The 26,415-nt window shown below is 31.3% G+C and overlaps 6 protein-coding genes across 8 annotated transcripts; 4 read left to right on the top strand and 2 right to left on the bottom strand.

Moving 5' to 3' along the window:
- Nucleotides 1–90: 90 nt before the first annotated feature.
- Nucleotides 91–3,414, bottom strand: LOC100868313 (uncharacterized). Its single transcript, XM_086903790.1, has 4 exons — nt 3,199–3,414; nt 2,911–3,111; nt 2,667–2,834; nt 91–2,600 (listed from the first exon to the last, which is right to left on the bottom strand). The coding sequence occupies exons 2-4, from the start codon at nt 3,082–3,084 to the stop codon at nt 423–425; spliced, it is 2,520 nt and encodes an 839-aa protein (XP_086759916.1). The 5' UTR covers nt 3,085–3,111; nt 3,199–3,414; the 3' UTR covers nt 91–422.
- On the top strand, nt 3,410–5,383 carry LOC100868192 (F-box only protein 22). The gene is made up of 5 exons (XM_086903794.1): nt 3,410–3,727; nt 3,969–4,144; nt 4,267–4,567; nt 4,640–5,025; nt 5,097–5,383. The coding sequence occupies exons 1-5, from the start codon at nt 3,561–3,563 to the stop codon at nt 5,168–5,170; spliced, it is 1,104 nt and encodes a 367-aa protein (XP_086759920.1). The 5' UTR covers nt 3,410–3,560; the 3' UTR covers nt 5,171–5,383.
- A 373-nt stretch (nt 5,384–5,756) lies between these two features.
- Nucleotides 5,757–8,108, top strand: LOC100868070 (pancreatic triacylglycerol lipase). Its single transcript, XM_012486676.3, has 6 exons — nt 5,757–6,135; nt 6,203–6,351; nt 6,426–6,602; nt 6,680–6,955; nt 7,030–7,299; nt 7,778–8,108. Exons 1-5 carry the CDS (start codon nt 5,900–5,902, stop codon nt 7,266–7,268), a joined length of 1,077 nt encoding a protein of 358 aa, XP_012342130.1. The 5' UTR covers nt 5,757–5,899; the 3' UTR covers nt 7,269–7,299; nt 7,778–8,108.
- Nucleotides 7,365–9,610, bottom strand: alc (5'-AMP-activated protein kinase subunit beta-1). Of its 2 annotated transcripts, none has more exons than XM_086903797.1 (5): nt 9,442–9,610; nt 8,497–8,698; nt 8,105–8,383; nt 7,776–8,006; nt 7,365–7,696 (listed from the first exon to the last, which is right to left on the bottom strand). In XM_086903797.1, the coding sequence occupies exons 2-5, from the start codon at nt 8,689–8,691 to the stop codon at nt 7,550–7,552; spliced, it is 852 nt and encodes a 283-aa protein (XP_086759923.1). In that variant the 5' UTR covers nt 8,692–8,698; nt 9,442–9,610; the 3' UTR covers nt 7,365–7,549. The 2 variants fall into 2 exon arrangements, with proteins under 2 accessions (XP_086759923.1, XP_086759922.1); XM_086903796.1 differs by lacking the exon at nt 9,442–9,610 and adding an exon at nt 9,142–9,413.
- A 3,802-nt stretch (nt 9,611–13,412) lies between these two features.
- Nucleotides 13,413–21,359, top strand: LOC100868071 (coiled-coil domain-containing protein 170). 2 transcript variants are annotated; one of them, XM_031916239.2, is made up of 15 exons: nt 13,413–13,767; nt 14,910–14,996; nt 15,314–15,445; nt 16,301–16,489; nt 16,586–16,855; nt 16,935–17,079; nt 17,730–17,902; nt 18,055–18,255; nt 18,333–18,476; nt 18,629–18,712; nt 18,912–19,075; nt 19,165–19,273; nt 19,354–19,590; nt 19,665–19,834; nt 19,915–21,359. In XM_031916239.2, exons 1-15 carry the CDS (start codon nt 13,663–13,665, stop codon nt 20,051–20,053), a joined length of 2,349 nt encoding a protein of 782 aa, XP_031772099.1. In that variant the 5' UTR covers nt 13,413–13,662; the 3' UTR covers nt 20,054–21,359. The 2 variants fall into 2 exon arrangements, with proteins under 2 accessions (XP_031772099.1, XP_031772102.1); XM_031916242.2 differs by lacking the exon at nt 18,629–18,712.
- A 289-nt stretch (nt 21,360–21,648) lies between these two features.
- LOC100871168 (uncharacterized) lies at nt 21,649–26,122 on the top strand. The gene is made up of 5 exons (XM_086903782.1): nt 21,649–21,990; nt 24,279–24,463; nt 24,594–25,355; nt 25,531–25,644; nt 25,758–26,122. The coding sequence occupies exons 2-5, from the start codon at nt 24,352–24,354 to the stop codon at nt 25,925–25,927; spliced, it is 1,158 nt and encodes a 385-aa protein (XP_086759908.1). The 5' UTR covers nt 21,649–21,990; nt 24,279–24,351; the 3' UTR covers nt 25,928–26,122.
- Nucleotides 26,123–26,415: the final 293 nt, after the last annotated feature.

The following is a 26,415-nucleotide window of genomic DNA, read 5'->3' as shown; positions in this document are numbered from 1 at the left end:
AATTAAATCATATTTATGTCTTAATGTAAAGAAGTATTAATATTTTTAATTATTGAAAATTAGGGAAACTAGAAAACGGAATAGCTTATATATTTGATAAAAAAGAAATAACTTTTGTCCTTTTATTTAATAACCTATCTTTCATCCTCTAATTGGGATCTTATATACAATAATAAAACTTATAAAATAAAATAGACCCATTTCCCATATATTACAATATATAAAATATACTATAAACAATATTATTTAAAAATACAAAAAGAACATTTCGCAATTTTTTTTTTCCATCAATGATATATATATATTGTTAAATTATTAAATCATATATATATGATTTAATAATTGAAATATTATTCGCAAAATGAATATTTATCACAGAAACATTTCAATTTAAAATTTAATCATCCATTATAGTTGATTTATTATTGAAACATTTGTCCAATAAGAGCGAAACTTTTAACAGCTAAAGAAACATCAGAAATATCAGAATTTGGATGAATATGTAAATCTGATGTGTTAACAGTATTTACATTGGTAATATTCTGAGAATTTATTTTTTGAATATTATCAATATAGTTTTTGCTGTTTTGTGTATTCATGGAATTTGTATTATTCAAATACATTTGTGGTAATACTGTGATAATAGGAGTCACGCTTGGTGAAGATATATCAGATTCACAGTAAGCTTGCATACTTTGTGTTGGGTTAGATTGATAGCTATTATATTGTGCTTTACATTTTTTCTCATGTACAAATAAACTACCAGAATGACTATATGCTGTACCACAAATTTTACAAGCATATGGTTTTTCTCCCGTATGCGTGAACTTATGCTCTTTTAGATATTTTAATCTTCTGAATGATTTACCACAAGTTTTACAATGGTAATTTGCTTCTCCAGTATGTGTTGTAATATGTGCTTTAAGTGTACATGATTTGGCAAAAGCAGCACTACAGAAATGACAAACAAATGGTCTATCACCAGTATGAGTTCTTTCATGATTAATACAATTAGAATTTGATGTGAATCCTCTTCCACAATATTTGCAAACATGAGGCTTATAGCCTGTATGTGTTCTCATATGAAACATGAGACCTGTATTTTGCCTGAAAGTCTTGCTACATATATGACATAAAAATCGTTTAAAATTTACATCTTGCTGTTCTTTAGCACGTTCGTGAATTCTTATATGTTTCTGTAATTTAATTTCTTTCTCAAAAGATTTATTACATTCATCACATTGAAATGGTTTTAATCTTTCATTTGGTTTATCTTGATTTTTTATTTTCTCATCACAAGTACACATTTTACCACATGTCAGACAGTTTTCTTCTCCTCCATTATGCATACTCAATTGATGTTTTAACAAAGATTTTTTTGTATCATATGATTTTCCACAAATTTTACAAGGGAAACCTTTTTCTTCATTATCTGAATCAAGTTCCTCTCTAATCCAACTATTTATTAATTTAATTGCTGATTTATCATCGCATGGTTTTTGTGTTTCTAATGATACTGCCTTTTCATCATGTCCATATCGATTTTTATGACTATTTAATCTATCTTGGCGAAAAAATTTCATATTACATACATTGCAAATAAATTTTTTTTCAATATGAATTTGTATGTGTTTTTGAAATGATTTTTCATTTGCACAATGTTTAGTACAATAATTACATCGGTAAAGTGTTTTATGATTGAAAGAATCAATATTTTCAGCACTAATATCCGATGATAAATTTGAATTGGATTTTTTATCATTAGATTCTAATGTCTTTTTTTTATGAATATTTAAAATAATATTTTCATCAGTTATAAATTCTTCTTCTATTGCTTTTATATTTTTGTTACTTTCAGCTTCAAAAATTTTCTTTTCTGGTTCAATATTTTCCAATTTTCTTTTATCTCTTATTTCCTTTAAAATGGAAAGAACTTCTTTTGGATTAGTTCTTTTATGAACATTTAAATGTCTCACCATAGTATCAGTTTTTCTAAAATTTCTATTACATATTTTACATAACACTGGTTTAGGTTTTTCTTTAATCATATGCAATTTACTATGCTGTATCAATTTATCGAGATGAAAGAAATGTTTGTTACATTTATCACATGTAAATCTTTTTTCGTCATGAGTCAAAATATGTCTATCCAAAGACCTTTTGCTAGAATAGCATCTTGTGCATTTTGGACAAATATGAGAACTTTGAGAATCTTTTTTTTTAATATCTGTTGAATCAGTATCCCATTTAATAGTTGTATTCTTTTTTATATACTGCCTTTGTCTTTCTTTATAATTTTTTAAATTTTCCATAGATGTTACTCTTTTAAACATTGTCATTTTTTTTGTTCGATAAACTTCTCTTCCTATAATATTTTTTTCATATTCTGTTTGTTTACATTTCATATAATCACTTTGTTTATTTAAATTGCTACTAGATTCTTTATCTTCTACATATTTTGATTCATTAATTATTTCATTATCTTTTATATTTTTAGCATCTGAATTAACAATTATCATTGAATAAGGATTATAACCCATTGCAGTTTCAATTTTAATTAAATCAGAAGTAAAAGAATAATCAGTTTGACAATATTGATCCTGATAAAAAAAAATAATGATAATTTTATAATCATTATTCTTTATTTACAAGATAAATATACTTACTATTGTAGTTTTACACAAGTTAATATTATATATTTTTTCCACTTTACCATATAATTCTCTTAATTGGATATCAGATTGTTGACACTGTTGTCTTAATTCATGAGCATCATTAATTTTTAATATACATTTCATGCAAATAGTGGAAGGTAAACCATCATTTTCTAATATCTGTTAAAAGAGACACATATTGAAAAATGTAGTGAAAAATACTTAAAAAGAAAGAAAGTATTGAAATTAAACTGACCTCTACACCACTGCACAAACGAAGTTTTTCAGATAAATCAATTGTGTTTTCATCTATAGAATTACTTTGTTTAGCATTGAAAATGCATTGGTTATTTTGATTTGTTGCAAGACAAACGCGGCAAACATTGCCACTATCATTTGATAAAATTGATGCTTTATTTTCGATTTCCATTAGATATTAGTTAAACTAAATGTTTAACTAGAAATATATTTATATATATTATTTATAACCGTTGATATATGATCATAATTTAGATATGATACAATAGCATTCACCAATACATACATGTAATTTCTTTTTTTATATAAAAGTTCAATGTTTCTGGTAGAGTTTCTATGACTATTATAAAAACTTAAAGTTTTTTAGAATAAAATCATAATAATTATTTTAAAATAATAATCTTTCATTACATTACTGTTATTATTTTTTATTGTATAATATGTATTTTAAATTCATCTTTAAAAACAGATTATCAATAAAAACGAAAAATACAAATAAATACTAATCTAACCATTTCACTTGTTCATGACATAAGTAATTACGATAAATAGTAAATACTAAATGCACAAATAACGATTTAAGACATTAGAGTATTTGAAAAAGTTTATGCAATAAAAACAATCGTTTTACATTATACGTGTAAATAAATGGAGAACTTACCAGCAAAAAGAAGTTATGAAGATGATGGTAGTACATCGAATTCGAAAGAAAGAAAAAAGCTTAATACTAGTCGGTACTTAACCTATGACGTTTTAAGAATTGTATTTAAATATTTGAATGGAATGGAACTATCGAACGCTTCAATGGTTTGCAGGTGTGGAAACGTTCATTATTTATATAAAGTTCTTATATCTTAAATGAAAGAAAAATTCATTGTTTATTCATCGTAGAAGTCTACCCAGTCGAGAGATAAACATTTGACAAAAGTATATCTTTATTTATTAAATTTTTAATAATTTTTAATAAATATTACGAAATTTTATCAGATTATTTTTATAATATCAATATTCTCGCAATTCATAAAATACGCTAATGTATAGCGCTTTGCATTTTAGATCTTGGTTAGAAGTGGCAAATGATGAAAAACGAACAAGAGGAGGTCCTATCTGTTTTATAGAAAATTTAGAAATGGGTGTGGAATACTTTAATATTCAAATTACTGAAAAATTAAGAATCAAACCAACATTAGGATTAATTTTTAAAGCTCCACGTAGATTATATAGTAAACAAGGTATATTATTTATATTTTATTTTAGTTCTTTCATATTTTAGGATAGTTTTAAATAAATATATATGTATTAGTTTTAATAAAATATATATAATATTTAATGAACAATTATATTTGATTTTAAGATTGCCATTGTAAAATACTTCCAAAAAATTGTGATGCAATAACACTTGCCACATTTGGTATACTTATCAATAATAAAGAAATGGAAAGTGCTTTAGACAATATTGTATGTGCATTTTTACCTGAAATACCAGATGTAACAATCACAATTGTTGCATTTTCAAAAGATAAAGTACAACATTATAGACGAATGAAAAAAGCTCTTAGCAGACATGGAACTAATGGATCTAAATGTCTTTTATTATTTTGTAATCAAAGAGGTCGTGCTTTAGCACAAACAGCTGCAGGGGGATTACAATTATGGTAAAATTCTAAATAATATCTAATATATAATTTATTATAAGATAATCTTGTTTTTTTCTTTTTTACATTTAGTAACAAAACAGTTAAACCTTCTGTATGGGGAGGAGTAGTCAAGGATTTATATGTGTGTAATTCAAAAAATCCTACAAGTGATGATTGTGCTCAATTTGCATTTTGTGTTGGAATTACTATAGTTGGATCAATAGATTCATGGTCTATAGTTATGGATGAAAGTTATAAAACTAAAGAATTAGTTGAACAGAGATTAAAGTTATTCAAGAGTCATATTTCTTTAAAAAAACATTCCATGGGTTTTATGTTTGCATGTTGTGAACGTGGAGAAAATATGTTTAATGAACGAAATGTGGAGTCGTCTATTTTCAAAAAATTATTTCCAGACATACCATTGGTAGGATGTTTTGGTGATGGAGAATTCGGAGAAACTACAATACCAACTAGTAAATATCTTTTATTATGACAATATTATAATAATGGAAAACTAAATAATTTTATTATATATTTTTTTCAGAAAGCTTTAATGATAAAAAAAATTTCTGGTACCACGAGAGATCAACTGTTTTTTTGATAATTACATATGGTTAAAATTCATAATATTTGATTATATAGATTTGAATCTATAACAAACAAAAATCTGAATCTCTTTAAAATTAATTGAGATAATATCTTTGAATTTAAACGTATGTGATATACGTTAAATCGCGAACTATAATATACGAAGTCTACAATTGTGATTTAATTGTGAGAAAAAATGTGTTTTGTAACGATTTATGTTAATATATTTTACGTTCGTATAAATCATTTTATATTTTTCTTTAATTTATTTCGTAAAGAAAGAAATCTTTTTGCTTTTTATTTATCTTAAAAGAAATGGATGGCTTCCTGAATAATGAACAAAACAATTTAAAAATGATTATCAGTATGGAGAACGACAATTCTATTTAATATCGCATATGCGTTACTGTTTCAACGCGATAATATGAAAATACTAAGCATATCCAACAGATAAGTAGGTAAAAATCTACACTTTTTTGAATACAATTATGATGTTTAAGGCATTGTTAAACAACCACTTGATAGTATTTCCGCACATCCGAGATTGGAATAAAGATAAAATAAAGGAAACTAGGCCATGTAAGAGATTGTTTATGTTTATGTGATATTGTTAGGGTTTATAAAAAGGTTATTTTAAAATTTTCGTAAGTAAAGAAACTAAGTAAGACAACTAGGATTTATAAGTATTTGCGTATTGAACATTTTTTATCGTTTATAAGTTTCTAATTTTTTTAATACCAAATAGTGGTCTTTAAAACAATGATTATATTAAATCTATTGACATATTTTATAGTGATATTAGTTTTTCTATTTAATTTTACGATTTCCCAAACATGGAATAGTGATTTGCAACAAAGATACGATGGATATGGTCAAGATTGGATTTTTATGCCTGATGGAAATGATCAACCGCAGGTTGCAGTGCTAAAACACGCAGAAAATGATGAACGAGACATTTTTGATGAATCAGAAATATCTTTTATCCTTTATACTAGGTATTTATAATTTAAATATTTATAAAAATATATTAAAATCTTTTTTGAAATATAAATATATTTCAAGATATGGTTCTAAAAATGGTACTCAATTATATACGGACGATACCAAAGGATTACAAAATTCTAATTTTGATCCATCTCGACAAACGAAGTTTATAACGCATGGATGGAAATCGAGTGCAATGAGTACTAATATCGCCAATTTGAAAGATGGTATTATAATAATAAAGATTTGAAAAAGTGATTTAAATCTATGCGTATTTTATAATTTTTTTATAATTATATAGAATATTTAAAACATAATGATTACAACATCATTATGGTTGATTGGCAACCTTTGGCTGCAAGCACATTCTATCTTGGACCAATGCAAAATACAAAACTGGTAGGAAAAGCAGCTGCTGAATTTATCGATTTTTTAGTTGCAGAAACAGGTCTTGAAACTGAAAATATTCATTTTCTTGGTATACAATATTATTAATTTGAATTAAAAATATAATTATTATAGTTTTTTTATATTTTGATTATTATTATACAAAAGGGCATTCTCTTGGAGCACATGTAGCTGGTAATACAGGAAGTTCAATAACTTCTGGTCACTTAGGAAGAATAACAGGTTTAGATCCTGCTTTGCCTGGATTTCATTTACTTACATCCAATAAAACTCGATTAGATCCTTCAGATGCGATATTTGTCGATATTATTCATTCTTGTGGTGGAATCTTAGGCTTTCTACAACCTTTAGGTAGTATAGATTTCTATCCAAATGCAGGAACACCTATTCAACCTGGTTGTTGCTGTATTCCAGAAATAATAGGTAATATAGGTATATGATTTATACATTTAGTAATAAATACTATTCTATTTACAATACTATGATTCTATGCATAGAGGCATGTAGTCACACTCGAGCGACTATATATTTTACCGAAAGTATTAATTCTAAAACTGGATTTGTGGCAAGTAAATGCGATACATGGAATCAATATATGCAAGGAAATTGCAATTACTCCAAAACTACATTGATGGGAGAATATGTTGATAAAACGGTTACTGGAACTTATTTTCTTGAAACAGGATCTGAACCTCCTTATGCTATATCAAAACAAATAACTGATAATATGATTTAAAAAAATTATTAATATTTTAAAATGAATATAGGTAAATAAAACTTATTATAGAATAAAATATATGAATTTAATGAAAATAATTTTATATGCAATATATCTAATATAAAATAATTTTAATAAATAATAATTACATTATATAACATTTGATATACAACAAACTTCATGCATTGTCAACTTTCCAATAATTATTTTGAATATCGATATTTTATCTTATCTACAAAATATGTATTGATTTGATGTAACTAACAATAGCCGATTGCTTCAGGAATGATTTAAGATCCTTAAATTGGTTTGTATAATAAAGTCGTAACATATTTTTTGCGATAACGGTGTGTCGCAGACAAAACCATTACACTGTCTTTAATGCTTAAAGCATACAAATGATTTAACATAACATGATTTGGTTCTGGTAAAAGTGTTGGTTCACACTGAAATTGACATTAATAAAAATTTGTATATTAGTAAATTCTTTAGTAAATTAGAATATATTTTTGTATTTTTACTTACAGATAAAGGAGTATCTTTATTAAGGATAACTTGAAGTAAGTGTGGTGGCAATATTGGTGGACCAGCAACTTTCTCCCAAGGTTTATGAGGAGGAATTTCTTGTCCATATTCCGTCTGTGCACTACTTGTAACACCTTCACTATCTTTTGCAAGAGCTTGGAAAACTTCAAAATCAGATTTCCTCACAGATACTAAATTATTTTTGGAACCCATACCATTATCAACAATTTTCTAAAAAATATATAACAAATATAAAAAGTTTCAACCAAAGCATATACAAATCAAAAAATATTTTAATGTCATTTAAGATTAATAAAATAATTTCTTACAATATCTGGATCATGTCTCCATTCACCATCAACAAAAAACTTATATTGATGTTCTCCTTCTGGCAAATCAATAATTGTAACAAAATCACCATGACTTTTAACCATTGGTAATGTCTTCCATCCAGTAAAAGTTCCACTGATATAAACTTGTTTACCACCTCCTTCCCATTTAAAAACTGTTGGTAATACTTTACTATCTGTTACTTTAGTACCTTCAGATACTGTATTTGAACGAGGACGTTGAGAAGTAAAATCATCTCCATCTTGATGAGCGTTAGTCTATTATTAATAAAAATAACAAAAATTCTTTAAGCAGAATTTTCTTTATTTTTATATTTTATTTAATATATTGAATTTCATTATTGAATGTAATGAAATATAATTAAAAATACTTTAGCAAAATAAGATTCTTCTTCTTCATGAGATGATTGGAAAACTAATTTTTGGCTTGGTTTTTTATCAAAAACAAAAGCTTGGCCTTCCTTTCCTGGTGAAGGCGGAGGATATTCTTTAACATGACGATGCTCTCTATTTGTATTACTTGTGTGGTGATGTCCAACTGGTTGATTACTTCCAGCATTACCCATTATCAGACTATTGTTACAAAGAAAGATCACGTCAAAAATTAATTTGATACGAATCATTGATAAAATATGTAATAAAATATATGTATATCCAACCTATTTTTTAAATTTTTGTTTTGTTTACAAAAATCTAAATTCCAAGAAATTATATTCTATTTAATTAAAACAATGATTACGATCTAACTTTAGATTAACACTATTTATTATTTTATTTTCATTAATATCCTTTAATTGGAACATATGTTATTTATAAATTACAAATCAAGCACAATAAAAACTTAAAATGTCAAAAAATTATATGATAAAAATAATGATTTTATTAGATTTGACTAAAAATGGCTGCCACACTTGTTGAAAATTTACTTATCGATATAAGTGAATATTGAACCACAGATGAAGTATAGAATAGACGTGATATGCAATATTTTTTCATGTCACAGAAATGTTAATCACCTGATTTCTTTATTATTTTTTTGCCATATATGATATTATCATTCAGTATAAAAAATAATTGTAGCGTTAAAAGCTGTTACTTTTTCATTATGCTATTTACGAATATAGTAATATAATAAGCAACATGTTTTTTAACACGAATGATAGTTTATTTTTTAAGATTATAATGAAATTAATTATTTTTTTGAGCTTTTTTTTTTCTTTTTTATATTTATACTTGAGGTTACCAATATGTATTATTCAGAATTTCAGTTTAGTTACTGTTTAATTATATTTAATTATAATTTTAATTTTACATACTTATTTCATAGTCTTGATTTTTATTTTTTCAAATTAATGTTTTATCAAAATTCATCATTATTAGAATATTAAAAGATACTTTCTTATATATCAAGTAACATTTTATTTTTTTTATTCTATATTTAAAATATAGCTTAAATGTCTTTTACTGAAATTGAAACGAATATATAATAATTAGTTATAATTATAATTAATTTATTTCATAAAATTAAATTATTTCAGAAATTTATATTAGATTATATTAAAAATTTGAAAATTTTTTTTTTAATCTTTAAATATATCTATTTGCAATATATATAATATATATTACATTATATTTATTTTTATCTTTTATCTATATTATATCTATATTATTTATTATGTATTTTTTCAAGATGAAAAAATTCCTTATTAATTTTCAGTTTTCAAAAAATTAAAAATCTGCGTTCATGTTTCAGTTTATCGAATTATCGAAATGTATTCCTAATCTTCTAATTTGTAATTCGAGAATCAAAATCATTACACAATAATTTATCAATACGAAATCATTATAATATCAATAATTGTCATGTTTAAACAATTAATGTGTTACTTTTTTTTGAAGTATTTAATTTATTTAAATTTTGTACAATATTTATTTTCATAGTAATTTTTTATTGTTCATACATTAATACACATAATTTTTTATTTTAATTCTTTTGCAGTTAAATTTTTCTTTTCTTATTTTCTTATTTGATTGTTAAAACAAATACGTCACATTGTATTTTTTACAATAAAATTTTTGCTTGATTATTATTTTTATTATTTCTATTTTAATCGATTATTATTTTATTTTAATTATATAATTTGTATGTTTACTTGAAAATTTTTATTTTCTTTTATATAGATTATTAGCTAATTGCTGTTATAATTTCAAAGGCGGGAAAAATTTCAACATGAAAATGAAAAAATGATAAAGTTTAATTTTTTGATTGCGCGTAATTTGAATTCTCACCTAAAATTTATTATACGATAATAAATATTTTAATTTTCGCGCGGATTTGAAATAAGAAACCGCACAATTCAATCAAAAAATCGCGAGACGAATCAATGCGCATCATGATGCGCATACCATCAGTTTACGATCGAAAATTGTGGTTATAGGTTGTGTTTCAATTGAAATATGTAATTACGTAAAATTTTTATTGATAGATTATTGTATTGTGATTATTTAAGCTTATATAATTATAGATATAGTAATTAACACAATGTTTTAAACTTGTTATTATCATTTGATTGATTGGAGTTTCGAAGACAGAATGGTTTCGAAAATAATAATTTTTATATATGCTAACGAATTATTAATTTGATTGACTTTTATGCGAATCTAGTAAAATTTTAAACATAATTAATAAATATAAATTTCCTATGTCTTTTTATTCAGTCATAAATGAAAGTAATTAAATCATTATAATCAATTCATACATACATATATTTTTATGTATTTCTAAGTGCGTTTATTCGTGCGTTTGTATCATTTGTTGTGTATCATTTCCATGAGTATATTTATTTTAACTTTAACGCTCAAAATCTCAAAGCTAAAAACATTTCTTATAATTCAAGTATTTCAAGAAATTGATTGTTCGTATTTGTGTCGTTTCGTTTGTTAAACAGTCATATCCTTTCTTCAATTTGTAATTCGATATATTGAATTACTATGCAGATATCATTCCATTTGAAATTTATGACGATTAAACGCTTTAATTCAAGTGTATGATTTATTTATTGCATAATATTTATTTTACAATTATTCCCTTACTTTTTATATTGCTATTTTAATATATGTTCAATCATTTATTGTATATTTATTATTGTTATAATTGATAAGATTATATTATTGTTATAATTGAAGAAATATTATTTCTTTTAGAATAATATTTAAATAATTTTTTAAAGATAATTTATTCTCTTTGTTTATTCATATATTTTTTAAGATCTTCAATTCACAGTAACCTCCATGCGGTGAGACTTGGAAATCATTCTTATTTGATATATAATTTATATATAATCGTATTATATATATATATATAACTAATAATCGTAATGCAATTATAAATTATACAATAAATAATATGAAAAAATTGACTGTATACACGATTAAATCTTTATATAGTTAAAAAATTTATTTTTATTCTTGAAACTGTAAAATGTAGAAAGACAAAGATACGATAAAATTAGAAACCATTTCAAGAATGTTGCAAATGAAACACGTAGAGAATAGAATATAATGAGAAAAAGATGAAAATGTGCCATTAGCGCCATCTCTTAAATATTAAAAATCCATTCTCTTTAAGAGAATATTTTGGAATTAGAACTAAGAATTAGTGCCATCTCTTGTTCGCTTTTAAAAAGATGACTCTGAAGAGATTTCTTCGACTCTCAAGAGACGGCGCAGTCTATTTCTTATTCTATTATATTCATATTTCTCACTTTTTTTTTATTCCTTATACACATATTTTATTTGCGGCATTCCGAAAATAGCACTTTTAAATATTTTTATCCAATCTCCATCCTGTCACTATTTCCTCTCTTTGCTCTGCAAAATTTATGCACTTCAGATACAATGAAAATCGATAACATAGAAAATGATAGAAATGGTAAAAGAGTGCGTATTCTTAAATCGTATTCTTAAATTGTATGATATAGTGCTAACATTTAATGAATAAAAATTGATATTCGTGTAATATTTATATCATATTCATTAATTTTTAAAGATATTTTATTATTTTATGTTTAAATATAAATAAATATAAATCATTATAAATGAAAATATATAATAAATAAATAATTATTCAATTATTTTAATTTTCATTTACCGAGTAGAGACGCAACGGTTTCTGGATCTACAGATTTCTAGATAAAAATTTAAATATATAATAATATTAAAATAAAAGTGAAACGTACAATATATAATATAATATTTACCACGAGATCAACTATAATTGTTGCAAAATGAATAAATATGAACACAAAAATATTTTACCGGCAAATATTTTTGCAGTTTATATATTTTTTTTTTTTTTTAGTTATAAAATTTTCCTTATCGACTAAATGAAACATTCGTGATCATATTTACCGCTGTGATATGAAGTTATTATAGCTATAAATTTATGATACAAACTTTATATCCTTTTGTTCAATTTTAATACCTGAATAGTGACTAAAGATTAGTTAAATCTAAATAATAAAAAGTTAATTATAAAATTAAATCTAAGTAATAAAAATCAGTCGTGAAAATATAATCATGAACCTTTTAAATATGGCGTCATTACTTAATTATAAATATTGTTTATAAGAAAACTTTAAATTATATACTTTATTCGTTAATATTACAACAATATTACATTACGCATATAATGAAAAAATAGATAAATAACATTTTTAAAATTTTTGTAGAAATATTATTGAATGAATCGTTGAATTACATGGATTGTTATTTATATAAAATGCATTCTCGTATTCCGTTATCGCTTCGATGATTTCGATAAATTGTTGAAACAGATTACAAGAGAGAAAGAGAGAGAGAAATTGATTTTTTCTTCCGTAATAAACTTTATCACAAGGTGAATCAATTATAATTACATGTTTATAAGAAATTTTATAGATCTTATCGATTATGGGAATCACAAGATAAATCAATTTTCCAAGTAATGTAAAGAAATATAAAATCTGTCAAATGTTTCGTTAAACGTAACATTTAAATATTTTCGAAATTTCATTCAATTGATGAAAATTACTATTCGGCTGATGATGATATAAACGCATACATACGTATCGCGCACGAAGGGAGGGAAAAAATAATAACACTAATTGAAATGTATCATATTTGATTTGATAAAAATTGGAGAAGAGCGAAGGTTCGTTCGTTCCCATGGATCGATGAAATTCGATTGTCTTGCGAGGTTCGCGCGCGAGGGGGATGCTAAACAGCGTGGTTTGTTGCGCATCGACGCTTCGTCTTCGGTTGGAAACGTTTTCACTCATTCTCGAACGTTCCGTTCGTATTAAAGAAATTTGAATAACAATGTCAATGAAGAAAGGGACATTTTTTTAAAACGCTCGCGCGAAATCGTGGAACGAACGCTTAGGTGTACAGTGTTCAAGGTGAAAGCATTTCAGAGAGAGAGAAAGAGCGATAGAGATAAAGAGATAGAGAGAGAAAGAGAGAGAGAGAGAGAGAGAGAGAAAGAAAGTTGAAAAAAGATGTCAAGCGAGGAAGAAACGAAAGAGACGACGAAAGAAGGAAAGGAGACTACCGAAGAGGATCTGCAGATATTCGAAACGCTTTGTATATCATCGCCCCGAAAGGTCTTATCCGTCTCACAACAGATGCACTTTTTTTCTTTATTTTTTATCTATCATCGAATCGCTACACGCACCGCATTGCTTTCTATTCTATTATTTTACTATTTCGGCGTCCACTTTGCGATTAATGCACGAATCTCTACAGAGGAAATGGAGATGGAGAAAGAAGATAAGATTTGCCAATTTTATTTTACCACCTCTCGATCGACGATTTACCTAGCGAGCAAACGGAAAAATTGTGTGTTCTAGAGAGATTCTTTTTTTCTTTTTTTCGTATACGATCTTCCAGCGAGAAGGAAGATGAATTTTCGTGAATTTTGACGTTTATTCCTTTCGGATATAACGAATTTTAATTGAACTCGTCCCGCTCGTCGACGCACGATTCGATAAAATAGAGAAATACACTTCGAATTTCACGTTTTTCTTTTCGTTGTCAATGTGCCTGCTCGATATGTACCTACATAACACTATTCGTGTCGCGTTTCTTAAACGTATTGACTGGCGCGTTGGAACAAGGGTTGGCTCGGTTGCCATAGCGTTGGCATAGAATCGATTCTACCTGTCGCCTTTATCAGTCGCCCTCTCCCTCGTCTACCCTCGTTCACCCTCGGCTCCTTTCGCGTCTACGCGCGCCAAATGCAAAATCGGCTTTTTTTTTTTTTAATTAATTTCTCTTCACTTTTAATCACCATATATATCGATAATCGATAAACTAGAATAGAATCGCGTTGAAAGTCACGGGAAGGCGTGATAATAAATACATGTTTAAACGAACGTAAGAGAAAAAGTTTTTACGAAAGAGATTATCGAAATAAGCGCATTTTTTTGATGGATAGAATTTAAACGAAGTTTTGAATTTTCTTTTTGAGTTTTCGTTATGGAGAATTAACATCTTTCCGGATCTGTCGAATAATCACGCAAGATTAGAGTGTACAGATGGCAGGACGTGAATAGGATATCGATCGATAAGCGAGCTCGTACAAATAAAATCGACGGAATTTTATTTGTAACGATGCAATATTGAAAATTGGTAAATACACGTTAAAAAAATGTGCTTACTTTTTTAACACGCTTGTCACGACTTGCACTTAATTGTAGGAAATATTTTTAATCGAAATGTGTCTTGAATGTGTGAATCGTTCAAGGAAGAAGCGATGACCCACGATCTAACGACCACATTGAGGAGCGAGATAGCAGCCCTCGAATATAAACGGGACAGACTGATGTCTGAGGTAAATGGATAAATGGATTCGCCTCGTACGATCTCGGCGATGGGAGAAAATTTAACGATCGAAGTTAACGAATAAACTCGCTTCGTAATAATTTTATTACGTCGTAACAAACGTAACAACAATAATTGGAGCGTGGCAAAGGTTGTATCGATACGTAACAGACGAATCGTAACATCGAATAAACGTTTTATTCGAGCGTTAATTTTAATAAACTGTGAATCCCTTGAAAAAGTAACTTTGCTCGAAATTTTTAACTTTTGCTCTTACTTTTTTTCCAATCGATGGGTTTACCTTCAACACCTTCAACTCTGCTTCAGCTCCAAGAGACGAAGAATCTCGCGAGATCCCGGGATCAACGAGTTGTGGAACTGCAACTGGAGGCTGATCAACTTCGCGAGCAAGCGGCCAGGCAGAACGCCATAGTTTCGAGTTTAAAAAAACGCGTACAGGTTGCCCCCTTTTTTTTTAAATTCTCGATTCCATTAACAACGTTATTCACCATATTTAAAAATTTCACTTAAAAAAATTTAGACATTTTCATTCCCTTTCTATCTCTATACCTACTCTTTTTCAACGTCACCACGAACAATTTCGAAGAATTTCTCGAGAATCGAGAACCTATCGATATTCCATTCTTCTCAAACTAGTAATATAGAGCAGTGGTTCTCAAATACTGTGCCGCTCGAAATGAAAATTATTTTGTATTTTTTTTTACATTTCTTTATCAATTGACACTACATTCAATCCAAATAATTATTCGATTTATTTGAATCGAACATTTTACAGGATATAGAATTGTGGTGTGGCACAATTTAAATTTTTCGAATTTCTTATAAAATTAGAAAAAAAAAATCCTGGCGAATACATATGCTAATTTTACAAAATATATTACTAGGCGCATCGATCGATAAACCAAATAAAATTCTTTCAATTCATCCTTATTGTTAGCGCGCCCCCAAATTTTCAAAATTTATTGAACCGTGGCGAAAAAAAGGGGGTTGAGAATCACTGGTACAAAGATTATTCTCACCTATATATATATATATATACAGGCAATCACGCTTTTCGCACGTACGCGAACAATTGCTCTGACTGTCCGAAATTAACCTTTTGCACTCGTGTTTATATTTAAGAACCCAACCAAGGCAACAAAAGTCTCTAGAATGTAATCACATTATACCAATTCAAATATATGTACGATAATAAAATGTAGGCGACATACGACAGGTTTTCCCTGTTTTCCCTGTTTCGAATCGAAGAAAAAAAGAGAGAGAGAGAGAGAGAGAGAAAAAAACTGATTTCAGGAATCAGAGGAGCGGGAGAGGAGTCTTTACGCGGCGCAAGGGAGGAGCGAGATCACGTTGCAAGGGTTGCAACGAGACTTGAAGTACCACGAGGAAAAGGTTCGGGAATGCGAGAAGAGGATACGGCAATTGGAGCAGGAGGCGTCGGAGGAGAGGGAGTCGAAGGAGCGGGCGCGTACCGGTTTTCAGGTTTTCGAAATTCCCTAGAATTTCCCTAGATAGAAATTGATTGATCTATCGATATATGCTCGAACGTACGTATATTCGTGCGTCTATATATACAAGGAGTTCGCGAGGAAATTGGCGAGCGCGTTGAGCGTGGAGTATCGTGAATCCGTGCATCCAAGTCCCGAGATGGTGAGTCACAAGGTGGAGGAGTTGGTGCAGGAGGCGGGCCGCCTTCGGGCGAGGAACACGGGCGTGGAGGCGCAGCTGGCCGCTGTCGAGGTCGAGTTCAGGGGGTGCAGGGACGCTTTGGATCGCGCAGTGGCCGAGAAGGAGCAGCTACAACGCCAGATGTCCTCGCAGTCGGTCGATTTGGATCGTTTCAAACAGGTACGCGAATAAATAAACGGGAGGGGAAGGATTTTCGGATTGTTAATGTTGATGATGTTGGTTGGTTGGTTTGGAAAAGGACAAGGAATGCCTCGAGATGCGATACAGGGTCGCGGAGAGGGAATTGAACGAGTTGAGGGATAAGTTGATGAGCGCGAACAGAAGCATAAGCACGGCGAGCGGGAATATATCGAGTCAGGAGGCGTTGATCGGCCAGCTACGAGGTGAGCATCCTGTTCCTTTTAACTTTGCGCTCCAATGGTGCAGGCACCACTCCGTTTAATACTTCGATAACTTCAATTGTGAGTCTCGGGCACCGCTCGATTCTATGCGGCGACGATATTTATTCGATTCGATTTTTTTTAAAATATCGCTTCACAGAATAGATTTCTAAACTCTCTTTACGTGTAAAGTGTGGAATAATGTATTATCGAATGGTTAGATTTCTTTTATTGATCACCGTGGTCGAACTACATTTTTGCCGTTAGAAATATTATTTTCAAAATTTTTGAGTTTTTGTAAGCGTGTAACCACGATTATTGAATAACGAAATTATTCGTTAAGAAATTGACGATGGGAAGAAAAATAGAGATGCAGTAAGAGAAGATGAAAAATAGGAATAGTAGACGGTGAATGTGAGAGCACGTTATTGGGATTGTAAGTTTTGTAACGTGACAACAATATTTAATATTCGACAAATTTTCTTTCTTTATATACGTAAAGATACGTAGAATATTAAAATATAAAAGTTTCAATTTGTGAAATCGCGTGGAGTTGTTGGAGCGCAAAGGAGATTAGATTGTATACAACGCGAAACGAGATTTCCTTCTTCTTCTTCTTTTTTTCTTCTTCGTTTATCTCTTCTCGTTCACAGAAGATTTGATGCAGCGAGAAGAAAAGTGTCAACGATTGCAAACCGAGTTGCGACACTTTTTGGAATCGTTGGCGGTGTTGGTGAGCGGGCCGAACAGATTCGTCGAGTCGCACGAAAACGCCATCAAGGATCGCATTAAGGAGATCTTGGCCGAGAACAAAGATCAGGCTCTTGTACTTCTTCCTCATTTCCCTATTCTTTATTTCCCTTTCTCTCTTCTTTTCTTCTTCTTCTTCTTTCTTTTCGAGAAAGAAAGAGAGAAAATTTTCCTCCCCTCTTCTCCTTTAACGATCATCACGCCTCTCTCTTTCTCTCTTCTCCCCAGACTGTTCAAAATCTTCGCGACAAGGTAAACACTGCCACGGAATCGACGAGCCGACAGAGCGAGCTGATCGAGGCGACAGTGGCGAAAATGCGAAACACGGAGCTGGAACGATCGGAATTGGAGGGCAAGGTTCGAAAGATGGAGGCCGAGTTGACCGATTGCGAGCTGGCTAGGGAACGTTCGCGCAGGGACAAGCAAACTGTAAGTATCGATTAGATCGATCGATATTTCTTCGCGATATTCCCCCTCTCATCCCTCCTCATGGGGCCACGTTCCAGTTCGTCACGTTTTTGGACCGGTTAGGGAAAGCGATGCAAATGGACGAGATCTCCGAGGAGATGGGTATCGATCTTCAAACGGAATCGCTTTTGGTACGAGCCGAGCAACTGGCCAGATTGGAGGGCGACAAGTTGGTGGACAAGGTATATATAGCGAGACGGGGCGATCGCTCACGTGCGAACGGTTCATTACAACGACTCGTTCGGATCCAAACATTTTCTAATGTGTTGTCTCTCTCTCTGTGTGTTTGTGCTTGTTTCCGCGCCGCGACCACGTTTCCCCCCGCTCGGTCCAGTACTCGCGCCGCGACCACAACGCCACCTTGCCGAGGATTCGGCGCGAGCGATCCTTCCACGAGCTTGTTCCTTCCGTGAAAGAAGTAAGAGGCAACTTCAGTGCCTTGAATTTTCCAATATCTCGGCAAATTTTGTGTTTTCATCGAACGCTCGAAACACACGCGCATGCGTGTCCAACCTAGTTTCTAGTAGTTTCGCGAAACACTTTTATCGTCACTCGTTATTTCTCTCGTTTATTGCGTTTCGCTATCTCTCCTTCTCTCTCTCTCTCCTCCTTGTCAGACGTCAGTGGTCTATCAACTGCAACGCCGCGTGAGAACGCTTCGAGAACAATTACAGCGCAGGGATCTTCACTTGGATCTTCTTCGCAGAAAGTTGTCGCTTCAAGAGGAAAGCGTTAAGATGAGATCGTTGCTTCAAAATGAAAGGGACGAAGCGTGCCTACGGTACGTTCATTCCTTTCGATATTCAACGTGGCATTCTTCTCCGACATTTATCTATCTGTCTATTTACCGATCGTCGGTTCGTCTTTCAGAGCGAAGAAGTTGTCGAAGCAAACGGATCGTTTGCAGGCGCAAATACTGGAGGAAAGATCGAGAAATCGGGAGTTGAGCGCGCAATTGACGGAAGCCGCCGATTACAAAGTACGAGTGATAAGCGTTTTTTCCCTTTCTTTTCTTTCTTTCTTTATTTATTCCTTTATTTCCGCGAAACTATAACACAGATAGCCGCCTTGGAACGAAGTCGAAAGATCGATGAGCTGCAGAAACGATTGGTGGAGAGCGAGATGCTGAGGACGCGATACTCGAGAAAATTGAGCATGTTGAAGGAACAAATGAGAAGCACCACCGAGACCGCCGAACAAGAGAGATCAATCAGCGATCACTCGTTGCAATTGTTAAGGGACGAGTTGGCGCAGGTTAAACAGAATCTTTCCGAAGTTACGAAAAGGGAATCCCAAGTACGTTCTCGATCGATTTGTCGCCACATGTTGCGCCCTCTTAATTCCCTTGCCAATTTTTCCTTGGTTTCCAGTTGCAAAGCTTCCGAGTGTCCGTGACGAAATTATTGTCGGAACCGATCTGCACCCCCGATTACGAGATCATCTCGCGATTGCAGAAAATGGTAGCGGCCCATCGCGACTTTACCATGATTTCACGTAGATACGAGGAACCCTTGGAGACCAGCCCCTCCAGATGTACCAGGTACGATTTGTTTAGTTCCGAATCCGTTGAAATATTTGTAAGAATATTTGTCGTTGAATCGCAAATCGATCTGCATCCAGCATACACGCGATGCATCCTCCCAGATCGCCAGGATGCGCACGATACGAGGACAACGGGTTCGCAGATCCCCCGGATCTTCGAGACATCGAGGACGAGTTCAACAAAACTCGGCCGGTACGAAGCAGCCTTCTTCCGTGACGTCGGCCTATATTTCGATGCTAACCGCCCGAATATCGATACCGACATCTCCTCCGTCCAGTTTATTCCATTCAAAAGTTTTTCCTTTATCGATCGTTTCATTTCTCACGACTGCACGATCGTAGCAAGTCATTGTTGCGCGCGCGATTCGACCGTGTGCGCGTATGCGTAACGGAGTTGGCGTGCATAGCGTGTATTGTAGAGTGGAACAACCGCATTCCAGGATGTATAGACGGTAGAGAGCGAGACTGAAGTTGCGCAGCCTGTGCTGCGCAACGCAACGCGAGACCGGGACGAGACGAGAAGAGAACGTTTGCCTAGTTGCGCGAATCCCAAGAGGAGACTCTATCTCTTTTACATCGTTAATCACTCGAAAAAATTACTCCGCATTCTCGAAACTTTTTCGAAACGAAAATATATCTTTTATTTCGACGAATTCGACGAAAATAGAAGATAGGTTTTAGGAAAAGGTGAATGTTGTGGGATATAATTTACGAGGGATGTATTTCTTTATAGAAATAGGTTAGGAAAGGGCATCGTTCGAAGTTTTTCGGAATTTTATTAGGGAGATGGGGGTGCGTGATTTTGCGGAACGCGTTTCTTGCCTGGGAGAGAAATGAGTGTGCGTGTATACGTACACGTGTACGAGCACGAGTTGGTACGACTGGTTAGCCGTGAACTTGGCCAAGAGTGAACTACCTCTTCCTCTGCAGAATCGTGAATGCAAAGTCGCTAGCTTTGGCCTCCTTCTTATTTCTCGTCTGTACGAACGCGTGCGCTGCAGTTATTTCGGGGGAGACGGGATCACGTTATCTCTCGTTTTCAAACTACGCGTGATTTGCAACTACGTGTGCATTTGTATTCCGCGTTCTTCGTATTTTTCTTTTTTTTTTTTTTTTTATATTATTTGTCCGTGATTTACGATTTGTCAACGATTCAACCATTCGATCAATCGATTTTGCTTAATTGGTAAGTTCGAGAATTTACCGCTGAAATTTCTTTACGGATTCTCGTCGTTGACAGATAGAAAGAGAGGAAATAATCAATCTTTTGATCGAAATTTCACCGAGCCTAAACTTCATCGTGAAATATTTGTTTCGCGTAATTTACCTTAACAACGGTTGATTCGCATCGCGAATAATGAAAAATAAGTAACGAAATAAAAAACACTATATAATATGTAAAGTAGAGAGTTTGTATCTACTTATCGAACAAAATCACGCATTCTTCTGCATTCACGCTTGCATCTACGATGTACTCCCATATGTACTCCCGTGTAAATATAAATATATCCGTCGAACAAAAATATCGAAATTTTATTTTAATTCCCCTTATGAGCATGAGAAGTGTCGTAGAGACACTTGTACCTTGTACCATCTACGTCTAGCGTATGGATGAAAATAACGATTAGATATACCGTATATCGTATCTATGTACAATTTTACAGGAGAGGAGAAGTAAATCGAGGAGGGAAAAAAAAAAAAAAAAAAAAAAAAAAAAAAATGTAAACCGGTATGACGGTGTATAAATTTTCAATGAATTGAATTTCGCCACGGGAAAAAAGAACGATTGGACGATTTAATTATCGACGGTATTATCGATAGATCGTGAATCATACTCGTCGGTATTATCGTATCAGTTAACCAGTTTGCTCTTAATAAATTTTCTAAGGGCAGCCAATATCCCGCGCTTATAACGCGCTTATTATAATCGCTCTTCCGGATCCTGAGAGGGGGGAAAAAACGCAAATTCACGTCAATAATATAAAATATATGTTATAAATCGTGAAAGAGAGAGAAAGAGAGAGAGAACGTTGTCGTTACAAGGTTAATATTTTTTAAGATGCTCGTGTTGGTTTTCGGGACGAATAGGATCGAGTAGAAGGGGATATAATACGTTCGACTCTCCGTTCCGGCTCTGGCTCAGGATCCGCATAGGTGAAAGAAATAAACGCTACACATAAAAAAACAAGCGCAATTTTTTTTCTCTCCGCGCTGTTTCGTTATCGTTATTTCCTTGCGTAAATTTTTCTGTTTCCACGAACGTGGACATGCTTAATCGTCGTTACATGTGTCAAAAGGGAATCGTTAAAATTATCGATTATTTTTTTTTTTTTTTTTTTCGTCAAAAGTGGCAATTGAGAAAAAGAATTTTAGGAATCTGGGAAAAAAAAGATACTGACCAGTGTGATCTTGACGAAATTGTGTAAAAAATTAATATTGGAGATAAGATATTTTTTTTATATGTGGAAAAAAAAAATATATCACACACATTTAGGTATACAATAATTCGTTCATCGATCAACGATTTATCATACGATATATATATTTAAAAAGATGCTTACGTAAAAGTGTTATTTATTTATTGTAAATTTTATGTATTATATATATTTTCACTATATATAAGACTCTTTAGAATTTAAAGAATTGATAAAATATTCCAGATATTACGTTACGTATCGTTTTCCATCGATTTGGATTAACGATAAAAATAAATATAAACTTATCTTTATTAAATTCAATGACGAAAATAAGGAAACTATTTCAATAATAAGTTTTATTCCATTATTCGCTAATCTTTCGATTTCAGTTATATTCATTGTAGAAAAATCGATTAATATCGTTAAGAAGATAAGGTGATTGATTCGCGAAAAGATATAAGCAATCATTTTTCTGTGCTGTGTATCAAAAAAAAAAAAAAAAAAAAAAAGATGCTCCAAATCGTTACATTGATCGAAGGAATGCGCGTAAGATTATTCCCCTTAACTCGGATATTTTCGAAATAAAACCTTTTTTTTTTTTTTTCTTTTTTTTTGAATACAATTAGAATTTTCAAAGATTTTAGAGATAAGGAGATATATAATTACACGATATCACGTGCAAGTTGGTTACCCAGATAAAGCAACCAAGAAAGATTGATATTTCAATTTTTCCTTCATAATTCTTTTTACATGTAATATCGTCAATAATTGTCGTCAATATTAAAGATATTATTAATATAAATGTAATAATATTATTCGAATCGCATAATCCAACGAATTATTTTTAACTAACGCCTCGTTCAATTTAACGTGTAATTAAGATAATTCATCTACGATCGTGACAAATTCGACAAATTTCATTTATCCTTCTTGAAAATATATATATATGTATATATTGATCGAATTGATCGACAGATGCAATATAATTTTTTAACAATGATGTGTAACAACAGAACGAACAGGATAGAATTGTATAAATTTATTGTATAATTAAATTTAATTATTATCGAATATATAAAATATACAATGTAATGGCAGCTATGTACAATTTTAAAATTTTTTTTTTTTTTTTTTAGAATTTTTTTCTCTTTAGAATGAAAATACAATACTTATCATTGTTGGTTATCGATACGTATCATCAGATATATTTATCATGCCGGTATCTATATCTGATAAAAGAGAACAAAAAAAGAAAAAGAAGTGGTCGCTGTTTCATAGTTTCACTAGTTATCGTTTCACGATAATTATCTATTTTGCTCGTATCAAATAATAAATGGCCAGTTGATTAATAAAAGGAAAAAAAAAAGAGAAAAAAAAAGGAAAAGAAAAAAACTGACACACTGCAGACACACACACACTATATATATATATATATATATATTTGTAATTTTGTCAAAGTTTCGATGATCCTCATTTGACGTTCCTCATAGATAAGAAAAATATATTTTTCGATCGAAATATAAATATATTTGTGATGGAATAGAATGGAAAATTTTCGAAGCTTAGATCGAGATGTAATATTTCTCTCGATTCTCTCTTCTCTTTTATCCTCGATTTCAGATAAAAAAAAAAAAGGAATTATGTGTTCTTACGTGTTCTTATCCCGTTTAATTTTTGAACGTAGATACATTATAAAAAAAAAAAAAAAAAAGGATCGATCAAAGGATTGATTAAGCGTCTGATATAATATTTTTTAAATAATGTTTTACACTTTATGCATAGTTTAAATATTATTTGAAATTCTAATTTCTAAGAAGGGACAATTTCTTTTTGATTCACATGATAAGCAGATTTTTTTTTTTTTTTTTTTTCTATTTGCCAACAAAAAGATAATTCGATTGATTGACGCGACAAAGGAGTGAAAACAGATAAAAGAGAACAAGAAATTAACGATACTCGATTTTTTATGTATGCGTTAATCGCGTATCATCGAGGCAGTGATATTGATTAAAGGTATCTATTCAGATAAGGGTAAAGGTTCCCCCTGATAAGCTTACAAAGAGTATTTCTACTTCATCAAGTTTTGCAGCACTCGCGGATGAACGCTCGAAATATCAACGTTGAATTAAGTAACAAAATCAAAAGATACACGACGATGCAGAAATTTTTGATAATTTTGTTGGCCATCGGGCTCGTTGCTCTACAACCCGGTAAAGTATTACGCTGCCATCCGATATTTTATTATTTACCGTAATCGAATCAACTTTTCCCCCACTTTTATTAAATTATCCATCTTTAAATTCGAAACCATGATATATGATATATTTCGCTCTACATTAGGAGACGCGCTCAAGTGTAAAGTATGCACGGGAAATTGTACCAATCTGAATCAAAATCAGAATCAAGTTCTAGAGTGTAAAGCTCCGGAACCATCGAGCACAGAAGCACCGAGCACAGGATCGACGAGCACAGGATCATCGAATACGGAAGAATCGAGCACAGAAGAATCGAGCACAGAATCAACGAGCTCGCAAGCATCGAGCACAGAAGAATCGAGCACGAAACCATCGAGCACAGAATCAACGAGCTCGCAAGCATCGAGCACAGAAGAATCGAGCACGAAACCATCGAGCACAGAAGAATCGAGCACAGGATCAACGAGCTCGCAAACACCGAAGCCAGAAACACCGAAGCCAGAAACACCGAAGCCAGAAACACCGAAGCCAGAAACACCGAAGCCAGAAACACCGAAGCCAGAAACACCGAAGCCAGAAACACCGAAGCCAGAAACACCGAAGCCAGAAACACCGAAGCCAGAAACACCGAAGCCAGAAACACCGAAGCCAGAAACACCGAAGCCAGAAACACCGAAGCCAGAAACACCGAAGCCAGAAACACCGAAGCCAGAAACACCGAAGCCAGAAACACCGAAGCCAGAATCCACGAGCACAGAAACACCGAAGCCAGAAACGCCGAAGCCAGAAACACCGAAGCCAGAAACATCGAAGCCAGAAGAATCGAGCACAGGATCAACGAGCTCGCAAGCATCGAGCAAAGAAGAATCAAGTACATCGATAAAAGAGCCTTCTCAAAATTTCATAGGTAAACCAAGAATCACCGATATATTGTAGTTTTTTTAAATCGAATTTTAGTTTATTATAATGATATCAATTTATTTTATATAATAAGGGAATAATAGAGTGGTTATTTGCGAGTAGAAATTTAAATATATTGTATCTAAAATTAATTGATTAATTAATTCGTTTTATATTTTTAGATAATTTCAATGATAGAAATGAAAGGAAGCGTAGAAGCTTGCTCGGCCGTTTTTCCTCAGAAATAAATGCACGCGCGAATGATTCTGACCTTTTCATGTGTTATACTATTAAAAGTAAGATATTATTTTCAAGTATATAAAACGTTGTTTTTTTTATTTTTCTTTAAAGATTGTTTTTATGAAAACATGGGAAAAGGTTAAATTGTAATAATTTTTCTTCTTTGCAGATGATAAGGAAGAAATCACGGAATTGGGATGTACTAATAATAAAAACTTTTGCGATAATAATAAAAATTGTAGCACATGTAAAACAGACAACTGTAATTCGGCAACATCAAATGTTGTATTCGCTTCTATGGTGTTCTCTTTGTCAGTAATCATGTTTTTCGTGAAGTAAATTTGTCAATCTATTTATTATAAAGCACACTTTTTCGAGAATCAAACATGTATCAATCGATTTTCTTCGTCTTTTCGTGATCAACATCGATATTTAATTTAAAAGCAACAAAATTTTATATATCGTTATTTATAATGTCAAATTTCTGTGTTTGTGTCTAATTGGCCAATAAAAACTTGTTTTATGTTACCTAAATTAAATTCAAACTTAATCAAATTAGAAATTCGGTTTGTTTTATCCTGTTTGAATATCATATCTGAAAAAATTAATCCGTAAAATTTATACATACTGTGTGATAATGTGAAATAGGACATTGCACGTTGCACTTAAAAGTGAAATTAATTGTGAATGAAAGTTTATCAAGAATGAATGCAAAAATGGTTAATTAGTTGTTTAACGAACAGCCATAAGACGTATAAGAGCAATGAACTCGATGCATTCGACGCGTTCTAATCATCTTTTTTCGAGCCTTTCCAATAATAAATTTC

This window comes from Apis florea, unplaced genomic scaffold (assembly GCF_048593485.1).
Source record: "Apis florea isolate Af1SG1 unplaced genomic scaffold, ASM4859348v1 contig_2293_pilon, whole genome shotgun sequence".
NCBI lineage: Eukaryota > Metazoa > Arthropoda > Insecta > Hymenoptera > Apidae > Apis > Apis florea.
The sequence above is the reverse complement of the archived record's forward strand: the minus strand, read 5'-3'. Positions and strand labels throughout refer to the sequence as shown.